The 14,514-nt window shown below is 52.6% G+C and overlaps 1 protein-coding gene across 1 annotated transcript in view; it reads right to left on the bottom strand.

The window, feature by feature from the left end:
• Positions 1-13,983, bottom strand: part of Cdhr2 (cadherin related family member 2) — a 28,169-nt gene extending 14,186 nt beyond the window's left edge. Inside the window, exons 1-15 of the mRNA XM_076855830.2 lie at positions 13,932-13,983; positions 13,624-13,695; positions 9,055-9,194; positions 8,877-8,914; positions 6,438-6,540; positions 4,510-4,599; positions 3,747-3,872; positions 3,523-3,669; positions 3,355-3,430; positions 3,129-3,247; positions 2,794-3,027; positions 1,674-1,829; positions 1,431-1,592; positions 1,184-1,245; positions 337-580 (exon numbers count right to left, since the gene is read on the bottom strand). Of these exons, the coding sequence (XP_076711945.2) occupies positions 337-580; positions 1,184-1,245; positions 1,431-1,592; positions 1,674-1,829; positions 2,794-3,027; positions 3,129-3,247; positions 3,355-3,430; positions 3,523-3,669; positions 3,747-3,872; positions 4,510-4,599; positions 6,438-6,540; positions 8,877-8,914; positions 9,055-9,194; positions 13,624-13,695; positions 13,932-13,983 (1,821 nt within the window). The remainder of the gene's footprint in view (positions 1-336; positions 581-1,183; positions 1,246-1,430; positions 1,593-1,673; positions 1,830-2,793; positions 3,028-3,128; positions 3,248-3,354; positions 3,431-3,522; positions 3,670-3,746; positions 3,873-4,509; positions 4,600-6,437; positions 6,541-8,876; positions 8,915-9,054; positions 9,195-13,623; positions 13,696-13,931) is intronic.
• Between the last annotated feature and the right edge of the window lie 531 nt (positions 13,984-14,514).

The raw sequence follows: 14,514 nt of genomic DNA, 5'->3' as shown, positions 1-14,514 counted from the left end.
GCGGTAGCGCGCTCGCCTGGCATGCATGCAGCCCGGGTTCGATCCTCAGCACCACATACAGACAAAGATGTTGTGTCCGCCAAAAACTAAAAAGTAAATATTAAGAAATTCTCTCTCCCTCTCTCTCCTCTCTCTCACTCTTTCTTTAAATAAATAAATAAAAAGATATTGTGTCCATCTACAAATAAAAATAAAAACAACAACAGAGACTCCGAGAGGCTGAGCAACTTTCTAGGGCCACACAGCAGAGCTCAGACTCCATCCAGGCCAGCGGGACTGCAGAGCCAGGCTCAGTCCCTCCCCCGTCCCACCCACCAGGTCCAGGCCAATTCATACCTGGATGGTCACGGAGACATTGCCCGTCTCCTCCTGGACAAAGATGTTGTAGGAGCCGCTGACCACCGGGGGATTGTCATTGACGTCCAGCAAGTTGACCTGCAGCGTGGTGGAGGTGGACAGGTTGCCGCCGTCTGTGGCCTGCAGGGTGAGGTAGTACACGGCCTGCCTCTCCCGGTCCAGCAGCGTGCCGTTTTTCACAGTCACTGTCCCTGAGTCTGGATCCACCGCAAAGACGTCGTCCCTGTTCCAGGGGGGGCCAGAGGTAGCCAATAAAATGACAAGATGCCCTCTGAAATTTGAGTTTCAGATAAGCAGTGACACATATTTTAATACATACTGTGCGATCTTTCCAACATCCATTCTTATTAAGGCTTGGATGTGACTTGAGTGTGTCCCCAAGTCTTCCTGTGCTAGAAGCTTGGTTCACAGCGTAGCCATGTGAAGAGGCCACGGGGCCTTTAAAACATGAGGCCTGGTGGGAGGTGTGTTCCCGGCCCCTCTGCCCCCTCTAGTTCCCTGTCACACCTCTGATCTCTCCCTCTGATACACATTTTCACCACGGTGAGGTCCCCGACAGATGCTGGTACCATGCTCTTAAACCTCCAGAACTGTCAGCTAATGAGACCTCTTGTCTTTATAAAGAATCCAGTCTCAAGTATTGTGTGATAATAATAGAAAACAGACTAATACCCATTTTTTAAAAAAATTATTGCTTGTTTTTCTGAAATTAAAATGTAACTGAGATCCCTACATTTTCTCAGGCTACCCTAGTCCCATGGTGAAGCACAGAGTTAGACCTGAGCCCCACTTGCCCACCTGCCCACCACCCACCCTAAGACCTTACCCATTTCCTGGGAGCAGGCTGTAGGTGATGCGGCCCCATTCACCCGTGTCTGGGTCAGTGGCCTATGAGGCAGAGAGATGGTGAGACATTGTTTGGATCCAGGGGTCCTTTCTGCCTAGCGTGCAATTTATGGAAACAGGGCCCCGTGCTTCCTGACACGGTGCAGAAATTCGGGGCAGGGGCACGGTCCCCAGGCCCACCCTTCTCTCCCTCCCATCCTGGCCCAGCCCCACTCCCCCTCAGTCACCTGGACGCTGCTGGTGACCACAGAGCCCGTGGCGCTGTTCTCTGGCACACTGAGCACATACAAGTTCTGGGGGAACGTGGGTCTGTGGTCATTGATGTCTCGGAGCTGGACGGTCACCATGGCGACAGAGGAGTTCTTACTGACCGAGTCCGTGGCCACAACCTGAGGACAGAAGGAAAGGCAGCGATGCCGGGGCCTGGCTGCCCGGTGGCCCTGACCCCCACGGCCCAGGGCGCCCCTCACCTGCACCGTCATCTCTGTCTTTCTCTCGTAGTCCACCATCTCCGATTCTTTCACCAGGACCTGCACGTTGACGGAGCCTGCGGCCAACTCAGGAGAGACACTGAAGGCTCCTGCGTCAGGGCCCTCCAGGGACAGCAGGAAGGTGCCGTTTTCGCCCTGTAGAGGTGGGTGGTGTAGTAGGGATCCCGCGCCCCTTCCCACCTCCCCACCTGCGTCTTCCCCCCATCTCTAGCTCCGGGCTCCTGTCTCCAGAAGCCCTGCCCAGGGAGGTCCCACGTGCCAGGGGTCCTGAAACAGTGGGGCCCAGGAGGCCGGGCTGGTCACTAGCATCTGCAAACGGGAGCTTATCGGATGAGGACTTCCCTAGGCATGGCAGGTCCCAGACCTGGGTTAGAGACCAAGCCTGGTCACACTGCCCTCCCTCCCATGAAGCGTTCCTCTCCGTCTCGCTAACAACCCATCGCCCCACCAACCCAGCAGCACTCCATTACCAATGCCACCCTTCAGTCCACACCCCGCACAGCTCAACGCACCCAGCACCCCGCACCCAGCACCCTCAACCTTTTGCACCAACTCCATATCACCTAGGACCACCCAATGCCACCCATGGTTATGTACCGGTCAGCACGACTCAGGTGACCACCTCTCAATATGGGTCTTCATGTAAGAGTCCCCTCCAATGTCACACTCGCTCAGATGACTGTGGCTGCAACAGTGCCCAGCATCTCCCAACTCCCAGTAATACCCCAGTCACTGACCACTGTCACCAACGCCACCAGAAGTTCCACCGCACTCAGCAGTTCCCACACCCAACCCCCACCCCCACTCAACCCTGCCTTTCTGTTCAACACCATCTGGAGTCACCCCGGGCACAACTCGCCAGCGAGTCGTAACTCACCAACTCAACGTCGTCCAACAACTCCAGGCATCGCCCGCGACCCCCACGCTCCACAGTCGCCTGACCCTCTCCACCCTCATCCATGTTCACCATCAGTGCCGACTTTCCCCTGGGGCCTACCTCCCACCCTCCTGCCATGTTCTCTGCCACTCCTTCACCACCTACCTCCCCAGCCGTCACCCACCGTCACCCCCTGCTCTTGCCCGCTGCCCGAGCACCTGCCTTGTCTGGGTCGTAGGCCACCATGGTCAGCCCACTGATGGGGATGCGGGCAGAGGCGTGCTCATCCACGTAGCCGGTGAAGTTGGCCTGGGCTTCTTGGGGTGAGAAGGCGCAGTGCGGGAGGCTGCAGTTGTAAAACTCAGGTTTGTGGTCATTGACGTCCATCACTCTTATAGTGACCCACAGGCTCACCTTGGCCTCTTGCCCGTAGATGTTGAGGTTATTCTCGGTGGCCTGAGGTACAGAGCAGAAGCAATGACAGAGGGCGGAGAACAGGGTTCAGAGAGGGTGTGACAAAGGGCAGAGGTGGGGAGGCAGGAGGGCGGCTCACCCACCGTGACCTGCAGCTGCACTTGCTCATCCTCGTCCAGCAGCTCCTCGCGGTCGAGGCTGCCTTCCACTGTGATGACCCCATCGTCTGCCTCGATGGCGAACCAGCCGGGCCTTGTGGAGTCTGACCAGGAGGCAGACGGAGCAGCTGTTTCCAGTGACCCTGGCAGAGCCCCCACCCCATGCCTTGCCCCAGCCCAGCCCAGCCCAGCAGGACTCCCCGGTTCTCACTGGAGATGCTATAGGTCACACGGTCATTGACGCCTTTGTCTCCGTCCACAGCCTCCACCTGCAGCACCGAGGTCCCCTGCAAGGAGGCCTGGTCAGTGCCCTTGGCCCTTTCCTCTGCCTGCCGTCTCCTCCGGGGTCCTCCAGTCCCCTCCTGTCCCCGACACTTACCATGGCTGCATCCTCGGCCACCGAAGCTGAGTAAAACTCCCTGACAAACTGAGGGTCCAGGTCAGGCTGGTCCACCACCGTGATGGACAGGAAGACGGGAGGGGAGCACTGGGTGATAATGTCGTTGTGGAGTAGGCCGCCCAGGTCCTGTGGGCAGACGGGCTTTCTGTGAGCCAGGGCTGGGGGGTCGCCCTGTCCCCGGCCCCCGCCTGCCGGCCACTCACGCAGGCTTTCAGCTGCAGCTGGTAGAAGGCGCTCTTGTTGTTGTAGCTGAGGCTGCCGTTGAGTATGATGGAGCCGTTGTCCAGGATTGCAAAGAGATGTTCACTGTCCAGAGTGGTAGGGATGACCTGGGGCGGGGGACATTCGGGTTGACCCTCAGGACAGCGGAACCCCCAGGAGCCGGCTCTGAGGGCTCTACCATTGACAAGTCCTGCGAACTTCACCAAGTCACACGATGCCTACTCCCAGTTTCTGCCTCTGGAAAGTGGAGTTGGACCAGACACTGCCTCCAAGGGTTGAAAGGAGGGTCCCCTGAGACAGCAGATGTCCAAGGGCGTAGTTGTTGCCAAGGAGTGGCGTGATCCCTAGCAAATTTGCCTTCAAATTTTCTCGCACATCCAGGTCGTCTGTGTGACCTTGGTCCAGACCCCAAATGTCTCTGAGCCCTTATTTCCCCTGAGAAGCCAGGAGTGTGTTGGCTACGGGGTGGAAAGACGTCAGCTCTACCAGGGATACGACAGTGCCCTGTGCGGGAGGGTGGGAGGGAGGTACCAGGAAGCAGGGGGCTTCCTTTCGCAAATGGACAAAGTGGGGCTCCCCCGGCCGCTGGGTCAGGGGGGTGAGAGGAAGACAGGGGTCCAGGGCCAGGCCAGAGCGGAGCTGTGACTCTGTGGATTAGCTGTGGATATGCTGCCCCCTGGTGGCCACAGAAGCAGTCAGGGCACATGCACTCCCCGGGGCCACACCTAGGACTGCCACACTCACCTTCTCTATGAAGTACTTCACCACGCCTGCTGACCCAGTGTCCTTGTCCTCCGCCAGCACCGAGAACACCACGGAGCCAACAGGCAGGGTCTGCAGGGAGGGACTTGTCACCTGTGGGCTCACATCCTCTCTACCACTCTTGAGCTTCAGTTGCCTCAACTGTCCCCTGGGAAAATGTGACCGCGTCCTTCCCAAGTGGGCTGGGCCTTTGGAGGTATCCAGGGATGGTGTGGGCAGGACCTGACTCTCCTCCTTTCCCTAATAGCATTGCCACCACCTGAACTGGCTTCTGACTTGTGCAGCCTGTCAGGACCCAGGTGAGGGAACGTTCTAGAACCCAGTCTGACTATACCACTTCCCTGCTCAAACATCCCATGGGCTCTCTACAGCGTGCAGCCCTGAATTTCAAAAGACACCCAGCAGAGCTGGAAGGTTCCCTCTTTTTTTACTTATTATATCTTGGTGCTGGGATCGAACTCAGGAGTGCTTCAGCACTGAGCTACATTTCCAGCCCTTGTATTTTTTTATTTTGAGACAGGGTCTCTGAGGCTGGCCTTGAACTTGTGATCCTCCTGCCTCAACCCCTGGAAGGTTCTTTTGGGAGGCCTTTGCTCTGGACTGCTACTTCCACACAGCAGCCAAACACATCTTAAAAGCATGAATCAGACCATATCACTCTTGTGCTTAAAACCCTCCAGGTGTTCCCCCACTATATCCAGAACATGGTCCAGAGAGCTTCTGGGGCCCTCTGAGGTCAGGCTGCTGCCCCGCTCTGTGATCTCACCCCTTTCTCACCCTCTACTCTCCAGCCACTCTAATCCAGCTCATTCCCACCGCAGGGCCTTTGCATTGCTGTTCCCCTGCCTGGAACATGCTCTCCCCGGAGCACCCTCCGACAGGCTCCTTCTGGCCTTTCCAAACCACTCAACCAAAAGCAGCTCCCTTCCCAGTCACTTTCTTTCACTTGCCCTGTTTTGTGGTCTTCATATACCTCAGCCCCACTTTTGTAGATTATCATCTGTGCCCTTCACTAGATCAGGAGCCCCTGCAGGTGACAACCAGGGAGGCGTCATTCACCCAGTAACTTTGGCCCCTAAAACAGTGCCTAGCAACAGAGCGCTCCATCAGAGCCTGTCCCTGACTGTCCAGACCTTGCCAGCCCGTGTCGGGCCTAGCCCACCTTCTCCCCCCACACAGGTCTTTGCACTCAAGTGGTCATGAACATTCCCAAGTGATGGTGTGTTTGCTACCCAATAGCCATCGGGGAACCTCTTCCCCACTCAGGTATTCAACCGGACTGGGCCCTTTTATTGAGGGAAGGCCCATGTGGCAGATTTAGCCAATCAGAGCATTCGTGAGTTTACATCAGTTCAAGGTTAACAGTGACCCCCATGTGAGCCTGTCAAAGTCAGTCGTGGGTTTAGCCCGGAATCCCTGAGGAAGAGAGAGCTCTCCTGTTGAAGCTGCAAAGCTGCTAGGATGCTAACCTGGAGTTGCTGGGGGACATTTTCCTTGCCACTTTAATTTTGGAACTGCTTCCTATCCCTCATGATGAAGAGGGCAAGAGGAGAAGAGCCAAGAGCTGGAGAGAGACATCTGCTGAGGACACAGTTTGAGTACCTGGATCTAGCCAAGGCTGAAGTCAGTGGTATCTCTAAATTTTTTGGATACATTAAAAAAAAAAATCAACTCCCTTCCCTTCTGCTATAACCGAACGAATTCCAATCCAATCTAGGTGCTTGAAAGATGTTGCTCTGAGTATTGTTTGTGGGTTGCCTCTCCCTGGATTTGGTTAGGGTAGCCGTCCCTCCTGGGAGAGACTTTTCCTGATCCTGGTTACCCGGGGGCTGCCTCTGGTCCTTCCCACTCTGAGAAGCGCTTTGGGATGTACCCTTCCCCATGCTCTACCCCATTAAGAGAGATGTCACCTCGTTGATGCTGGTGGAGAACCCAGTGTTCTGGAAAACGGGGGCATTGTCATTTCTGTCTTCCACAATCACGGGCATGTCTTTTTGCACCTGCAGGTAAGAAAGCCCAGGTGAGCCCAGAAAATATGGTTTAAAATGCCAGAAAAGGCCAGGTGCAGTGATGCAAGCCTGTAATCGCAGGGACTCAAGAGGCTGAGGCAGGAGGGTCGCAAGTTCAAAGCCAGCCGCAGCAACTTAGCGAGGCTCTAAGCTGAGTTCAGTGAGACCCTGTCTCTAAATAAAATATAAAAACAGGCTGGGGGCTGGGGATGCGGCTCAAGTGGTATCACACTCGCCTGGCAAGCGTGAGGCACTGGGTTAAATCCTCAGCACCACATAAAAATAAAATAAAGATATTGTGTCCACCTAAAACTAAAAAATAAATATTAAAAAAAAAAACAGGCTAGGGATGTGGCTCCGTGGTCACGCACCTGTGGGTTCAATCTCTGGTCCCAAAAAAATACATAAATAAAATGCCGGGAAAAGTTGCAAAGATAGTACACAGAACCCTGATACCTTTCTTCTGGATCAACCCATCATTTAGTTTCTCTTACTCTCCCTGGATTTTCTGAACCATTTGAAAGTGAAATTGCGGATATCTTTAGATATTCTTTAAATTTAAAATGTGCCTGTCCTATAACAGGAACATGCAACTCAGCTTTGTTTGCCGCAGTTTAAAGCTGTGAACAACCTGAGTGGCCATCAAAGGGGACTAACTAAAGCCCCACGACCTATCACCACATGGAAGACAGACGTTACAAGAAACAGGGGAGCGCCCTGCTTCTCTCCACGTGCTGCCCTGCACAGCCCTGGTACTCCACCGGCCAGAAGTCCATCCCCAGGTGGAGCCCCTCAACACTGGACCAGAACTGTGAGCCCAAATAAACCTCTTAAGAACTTTCAAACAAGGAAAAGAAAGAAAGGATTTATGTTCACCAATGCAAAAAGAGCATCAAGCTCAACTACCGAGTAGACGAGGTGGCTTCAAGGCAGTACATACAGCAGGGTCCCATCATGTGGGTTTCAGGAAACGCACCAAGAGGGGGCAGCCTTTCCTCCAAGGATACAGGAATGTATGCATGCACCCGCAAGGGGAGGAAGCAACGCAGTACCGTGGGCATTTCAGTGGGGTTGGCCTCAGGGGGCTCTTTAAGGAGAATTTAGCTTTCTCTGCAAATTTTAAAATATTTACATAGAGAATTTATTAATGAGAATTCAAGTGATCATAATGGTGGTTTTTTTTTTTTTTTTAAGGGGTGGATGCTATGGTTTGGATGTGGGTTTTCTCCCAAGGATTCCTGCGTTGGAGGCTTCGTCCACAGTGGGTTGGTGTGGAGGTCGTGGAATCTTTCAGAGTGGGAGGTTCCTGGGATTGCCCCCCTCGGAAGGGATTACGATAATTTTCCTGTGGCTCCTGGTTAATTCTCACAAGGGGATTGTTATAGAAGAGCAGGTCAGGCCATTCCCTAGGCTCCGCAGCTTCCTGTCTGGTGATATGATCTCTCCCTCTTGCATGTATGCCCATCACTGTGGAGCCATCTGCCATGAGGTCCTCGCCAGAGCCTGGTCGATGCCAGCACCATGCTCTTGAACCTCCGGAACTGTGAGCTAAACAAACCTCTTTATGCCAAGCCTCAGGCACTTTGTTATAGTCATGGAAAATGGACTAATAAAATGTGGTTTAGGGAATATGTCAGAGACCAACTCTCCACTTCTATACGAGAGACAGTACATATTTTAGAAATGTGAATGTAGATGCCAACACATTCAAACAAAGGAGCTGAGATCACCCACCCGCGTGGGTAGGGAGGTGTTTTGTTTTGGTTTTGGTACCAGGGATTGAACCTAGGGGCACTTAACCACTGAGGCACATTCCCAGCTCCTTTTTCATATTTTGTTTAGAGGCAGGGTCTTGAAGAGTTGCTTAGCACCTCGCCGTTGCTGAGGCTGACGTTGAACTCACGATCCTCCTGCCTCAGCCTCCCAAACTGCTGGGATTACAGGCATGAGCCACTATGCCCAGCCACTAGAGGTGTTTGACACTTGATTTTTAATCAATATTACATTAATTAATGTTATACTTTCATATAAACAAAATTTGATGATATAATTGAGTTAATAACACATATCAACTCTGGTCATGATAAGAATAAACATTAAATTTGGTATTAACTAGGGTGCTCTACTTGCTTGAGGTGGACAACACAGTCTAGAGTGGGCACCTGGGGGCTGGGGACAGAGCTCAGTTGGTAGAGTGCTTTCCTCACGTGCACAGGGCCCTGGGTTCAATCCCCAGCACCACAGAAAAGAAAAAAATAGAGTGGGCCCCTGGAACCCTGCTCTTCCCTCCCTGGGTCACTCTCTACCCCCTCCACCTTCCAACTCACTGTGTTGAGACCGTCGCTCACAGAGATGGTGATGCTGAAGGCCGGGAGCGTCTGTGGTGGGCAGGGAGAAGGGACCCCAGGTGAGCTCAGCTTGGGTACATAGACCAGTGCCCGCCACCTGGACACCACCTGGGAGAGGCCTCCCCCCTCCCTCCCCCTCTCGGACCCTTCCCATGCTGCTGCCCTGTTACCTCAAAGTCCAGAGGGTAGGCCAGCCTCACTTCCCCCGTGTCTCTGGTGACACTGAAGAAGTAGGCATTGGGGCCACTGATCCCATAAATCAGATGGGCATCATCCATGTCTTCTGCTACCATCCAGAAGGCCACGGCACCTGGAGATGGAACGGGGCTGCCCAGGCTCTGTGTCCACCTCTTTCAGTACTAGTCTGGCTGAGCTGCCCATGAGGCTGGGCTGGGGGTCTGGCTGCTCTGCACACAGGCTCCACCTTAGTTCTGGGATGTCCCCAGTCCCCAGGATCCAGCCCTGTGGTCCTGGACATCAGACGTGGTTGTTACTGAGCCCCCATTCAAAGGCCTCTCAAGAACTGCTTCCTGATTTCTTCTGGGGCAGTTTCCTCTAAGTGCACGGGATGGGAAGAAGCAGGGTGGGCATTACCCAGGTGCCTTCCTCTCCCGTGGCCGAGCCTTGGGGCTGCCCTCCCAGAGCTGGAAGCCACTGAGGTCACCGTGTCCCAGTTGCAGCAGCTGGGTGCATGCTAGGGTGGGGGCTGCTGATGACCCAGAGGTGCCTGGGCCTGGCCTCTTCTAAGCTCTCCCTTTATCTCCAGAGTTTCCCCGGAGCTTTTCAGGACACTGTTTCTGCTCCAGTTAACCAAAGCTGCATCTGCTGCTGGCCTCCCAAGAACCCGCCTCTCTCACTGCCTCCCTGGCAGAGCAGGGACTGGGAAGAGGGGAGCATGAAAACCCCGAGGTCGGAGACTCTGCAGCCTGAAAGGGACTTTTTGCAGATTCTTCAGACCGACCCCTGGTCCCCCCAGCCTCACCCAGTGGACTGTAGACTACGCTCAGCCTCGCTGGGCCACCCTCGGTGCCTGGAACTCATCTCCCCTCAGTCCTCCCCTCCTGTCACTGGAGAGCTGCTCATTAGCAAGGGCTTTTCCCATTTTATCAGCGTGTGTCCCCCTAGAGCTGCCATCCACGGGTCCTCGGAAGCCTCATCCATTGGCACAGGAGGCTTGGAGCCTGGGAGCCGTAGTACATTCAGGGGCACACAGTGATACTTAATGTCTTTTAAAGTCAGAAGGAGCCAGGCACAAGGGGGCACCCCTGTAATCCCAGCAGCTCAGGAGGGCACAAGGGGGCACCCCTGTAATCCCAGCAGCTCAGGAGGCCGAGGCAGGAGGATCGAGAGTTCAAAGCCAGCCTCAGCAACTTAGTGGGGCACTGAGTAATTCAGCGAGACCCTGTCTCTAAATAAAATACAAAAAAGGGCTGGGGATGTGGCTCAGTGGTTAAGCACCTCTGGGCTCAATCCCTGGTACCAAAAAGAAAGAAAATATTATATAGTTTGCATATTTTTCCTTATGCCAATGCAACCATAAAATATAATTTGAGGTGGGGGGACAGATGGAGAGAGATGGTTAATGGGTACAGGGGTACAGTTGGACAGAAGGAATAACTTCAAATGCCCTTTAGCACAGTAAGGTAACTATGGTTGACAATAATTAATTACATATCTCAAAATAGCTAATAGAGAGGATTTTGAAAGTTCCCAAAACAAAGAAATGACAAATGCAGGTGACAGATATGCTAATTACACTAATCTGATCTTCACACAGTATATGCATTCATTGAAGTGCTGTGCTGTGCTCCATAAACATACCCGATTTTATGTGTCAATTAAAAATTTATAACCAGGCACCGGAGCGCACTCCTGTAATCCCAGCCACTTGGGAGGCTGAGGCGGGAGGATCACAAGTTCAAGGCCAATCTGGGCAATTTAGTGAGACCCTGCCTCAAAATAAAAAAAATAGAAAAAGAGCTGGAGATGTACCTCAATGGTAGCTCACCTGCTTAGCATGCTCAAGCTCCTGGGATTGGTCTCCAGTACCACCAAAAAATAAACAAACGTTTCTATGTGTGTATAATTTGAATATATTGTTCTGAGGGGTCCCATAAAAGCAAAACTGCTCATGATAGCTTCATGCCCCATGTGGTCCGGCGCCCGTCCAAGCATCTCACAGAACCACCAGCCCCTCAGGGATGGCCGGGGTCACATGCCCTGGAGTCTGCTATTCTCTGGTTAAACAGTCTCCACATATCCAGCTTGGAAGGTCCGTCAGTCTTTCCCCACCATGGCTCCCTCCCCGGGAGGACCTTCAAGACAGTGTTTTGCTAAAAAAAAATTGTTCTCAGAAAAGGAAAGGAAAGGAAATGAACCCTTGGCCAAGCGTAGTGGTGCGACCTATGATCCCAGTGACTCCAGAGGCCGAAGCAGGAGGATCACAAGTTTGAAGCCAGCCTGAGCAACTTAGCAAGACCCTGTCTCAAAATAAAATAAAAGGGGTTGGTGATATAACCATGGTAGAGCACTTGCCTAACGTATGTGGGGCCCTGGGTTCAATCCCTAGGACTCCCCTCCCCAAAAGAGAAAAAGAACCCTTGCACCCATTGTTGGGAATGTAAATTCGTATAGCCACCAAGGAAAACAATAAAGAGGTCCCTCAAAACAGTGAAAGTAGAACTACCAAACCACCCAGCTATCCCACTGCTGGGTGTACAGCTGGAGGAAATGAAGTCAAACACCTGCACCCCAATGTGCACAATAGTTAAGATGCAGAATCATCCTAGCTGCCCAACCACAGATGAATGGATAAAGAAAATATGAGAAATATACACAGTGGAATATTATTCAGCCTTAAGGAAGAAAATAATTTGTTATTTGCAAAGAAATGGATGGAACTGGAGGGCACTGTGTTAAGTGAAATAAGCCAGACTCAGAAAGACAAGTATCTCACAAGCCAGGGGACAACAGCAGCAAGTGCTGTCAAGTGCTGTCCTCTCCCCCGCTGATTCCCAAACCTTCAGTAAATACTGTGACATGCAGTGGAAGATGCAGTCTAGGTCCAAGCCTGGAGAAAGCAAAGTGGGAAGGAGCAACAGCCTCTGGAGCAGGCAGAAGCTGGCTGCAGGGAACTGGGGACTGACCAGAGGGCAGGAGACAGGAGCAAGAGGAAAGCCACAACCCTCAAAAGCACATACACAGGCAGAGCCTGGGATACCAGGACAGAGACTCATGTTGACTTATTAGACATTAGAGGGCTGCCCAGAATTATGGGGATCTTGAGAGCATGTGCATTACACATATTTGTCACATTTGTTTGGAAATGTGCATGTGTGTGTGTTTATTTTTCTCTTGGACCAAACAGTTATGAACATCTATGTAAATATCATTATTACGTATACGATATTTCTCTGTTCTACAAAGAACTTTCAGAGATATCTCAGATGGTCTCTGCCTGGTCCTCCAAGGAAGGGTGTGCCATCCCAGAATGTGATGTAACTATCGCCTCCCTCGTCCTGGGCCTTAAACCTTTGCCAGTATGACCCATAAGATACTAACTGTCCCAGCAATCATATCCAAATGGATAAGGCCTTTGTGGCTGCAAAGCCCATCCCCATCCTTTTGTCCTGTACTTAGTCACAGGTTTCGGAATCCCAGAGCTGACTGTGGCTTTCACTCTCTTTGATGTAGTCTCTTGCTTCATCTGGTAACTTCTGATATTTTTAGATCTCAATTCTGACACTATGACAAAGACTGTTAATTTTCCCCCCTCCCTCCTCTAATACCCAATCCCCAGGAGCCAGGGACAAGCCCTCTTGGCCCCTGCTCCTCCCACTGGCTGGAATGGGGTATTGCATGAGCCATCTCTACCACATGGGGGGAGGCCACCCCCAGGGAAGGCAGAGCATTGAGGCAGAAGAGGGAGACAGGACGAAGGAGTGGCCTCCTTAACAGCTCTGGCTGGCCAAGGGAGAGATAATAAGCCCCCACCTTGATGTACATCCGGGTCCCAATGCGCTCAATTATTGTGTCAGCCTCCCTGGTCCACATCCTGCCTTCTGGGAATTTGGTCCAGTTCCCCTGGCTTCTTCCAAAATGATGTTTCTCAACCCTTATTCCTTCCTATTTCACTGCTACGACCTTCTCCATATCCATGGATCATCAGTTATGATTCTTCTACTTCTTTTGTTTTTTTTAAGATGGGGTCTCACTATGTTCCCCAAGCTGTTCTCAAACTCCTGGGCTCAAATGATCCTCTCACCTCAGCCTCCTGAGTAGCTGGGACTGCAGCCACCACCACGCCACCTTTATTAACCTTTTCACTAACTTGCTATTTCATATAAATACATGTATTTTGAAAGCAAACTTTAGATCACTGCCATAAATGGAAGCCCCCCCGCCCCTTCTTGCCATAGAGAGAGTGTAACTCTACAAAGAAAGACGATAAAAGCAAAGCAAACTGATTGACTTCCAGCACAACATGTCTAGGTAAGTCCCCGAGCCTGAAGTCATCTCCTTGGAGTGATCAGAAAGATTGAAAGAGATGGGAAATGGAAATGAGTTCTGTTTATCTGGCATTATGTGGGGGTCCCTGGAGGAGCAGATCACACCCAAGGGGACACTGTTCTCTACTCAAAAGCTGCAGAGAAAACAAACTTCTAAAATCAAGCAAACTCCCTTCGGGTCGCCTGCACCCCCAGGACTTTGGTGGGTAAAGGCTTGGGACCGTTACTCACCCACTGGCAAGTCCTCAGGCAGTTGCACAAGCGTCATGTTGTCTCCAAACTTTGGGGGCAAGTTGGCTGCCACTGGAGGGACACAGAGCACTGGGTCACCTGGACACCCCTGAAGATCCTGACCCCCACCCTGTCCTATGGCCAACCTCCAGCCCAACTCATCCAGAGAGGGCTGGCTTCCTCCCCACGCACAGCGCCGGGCAACGGGACCTGGGAGTTCACTAATGAGGGACAGCCCCTCTACTGTGACAGGTCCTGCTGAAGGCCCCCGCTTATTGCTGTTCTTGTTGGAGAGAGGAGGCACCCACCAGACACCGTCAGGGCAGAAAGCAGGAAGCAGGGCAGCCAAGGCCGGGCCATCACGAGGGACCTAGGAGGAAAGGTGTCAGGGAACAGCATCTCAACCCAGGCCTCCCTCCCTCCCTCCCTCCCTCCAGCAAAGCCCATCTGCCTGGCTCTGACCCTGAGCCCACCTACCCCCTTCACTCAGTGGTTCTCCTTCAGGGCTCTCTCACCCTCCGTCTACTTTCCAGATGCTCCAGGTTGGGGGTAAGCACAGGGAGAGCCAGGCAGCCAGGGCAGGATGGCTGAACCTGAACTTGACCCCAGAGCTCAGCACCCACTCAATCCCAGACCTTGTTCCAAGCATCTTAGGTGGGAAATTTCATTATTCTTTGGCAGTTAAGAACTTAAGGCTGAGGGAAGAAGGGTTAGCCTGAGGGCACACAGAGGACCAATGATAAGACCATGTGCTGAACACAGACAGGCCTTTTGGATGGTACAATGCACACCTTAACCACTATGCTACCCTGCCTGTTAGTTCACATTAATAGCATCCTTCAAACTCAGGGGCCCTGATTGTTCAAGACCATCATCGACATTATGGGTAGG

The sequence above is a fragment of the Callospermophilus lateralis genome, chromosome 5, assembly GCF_048772815.1.
Source record: "Callospermophilus lateralis isolate mCalLat2 chromosome 5, mCalLat2.hap1, whole genome shotgun sequence".
In the NCBI taxonomy this organism is placed as follows: Eukaryota; Metazoa; Chordata; class Mammalia; order Rodentia; family Sciuridae; genus Callospermophilus; species Callospermophilus lateralis.
Note: the sequence above shows the minus strand (reverse complement) of the source record. Positions and strands in the feature narration are given on the sequence as shown.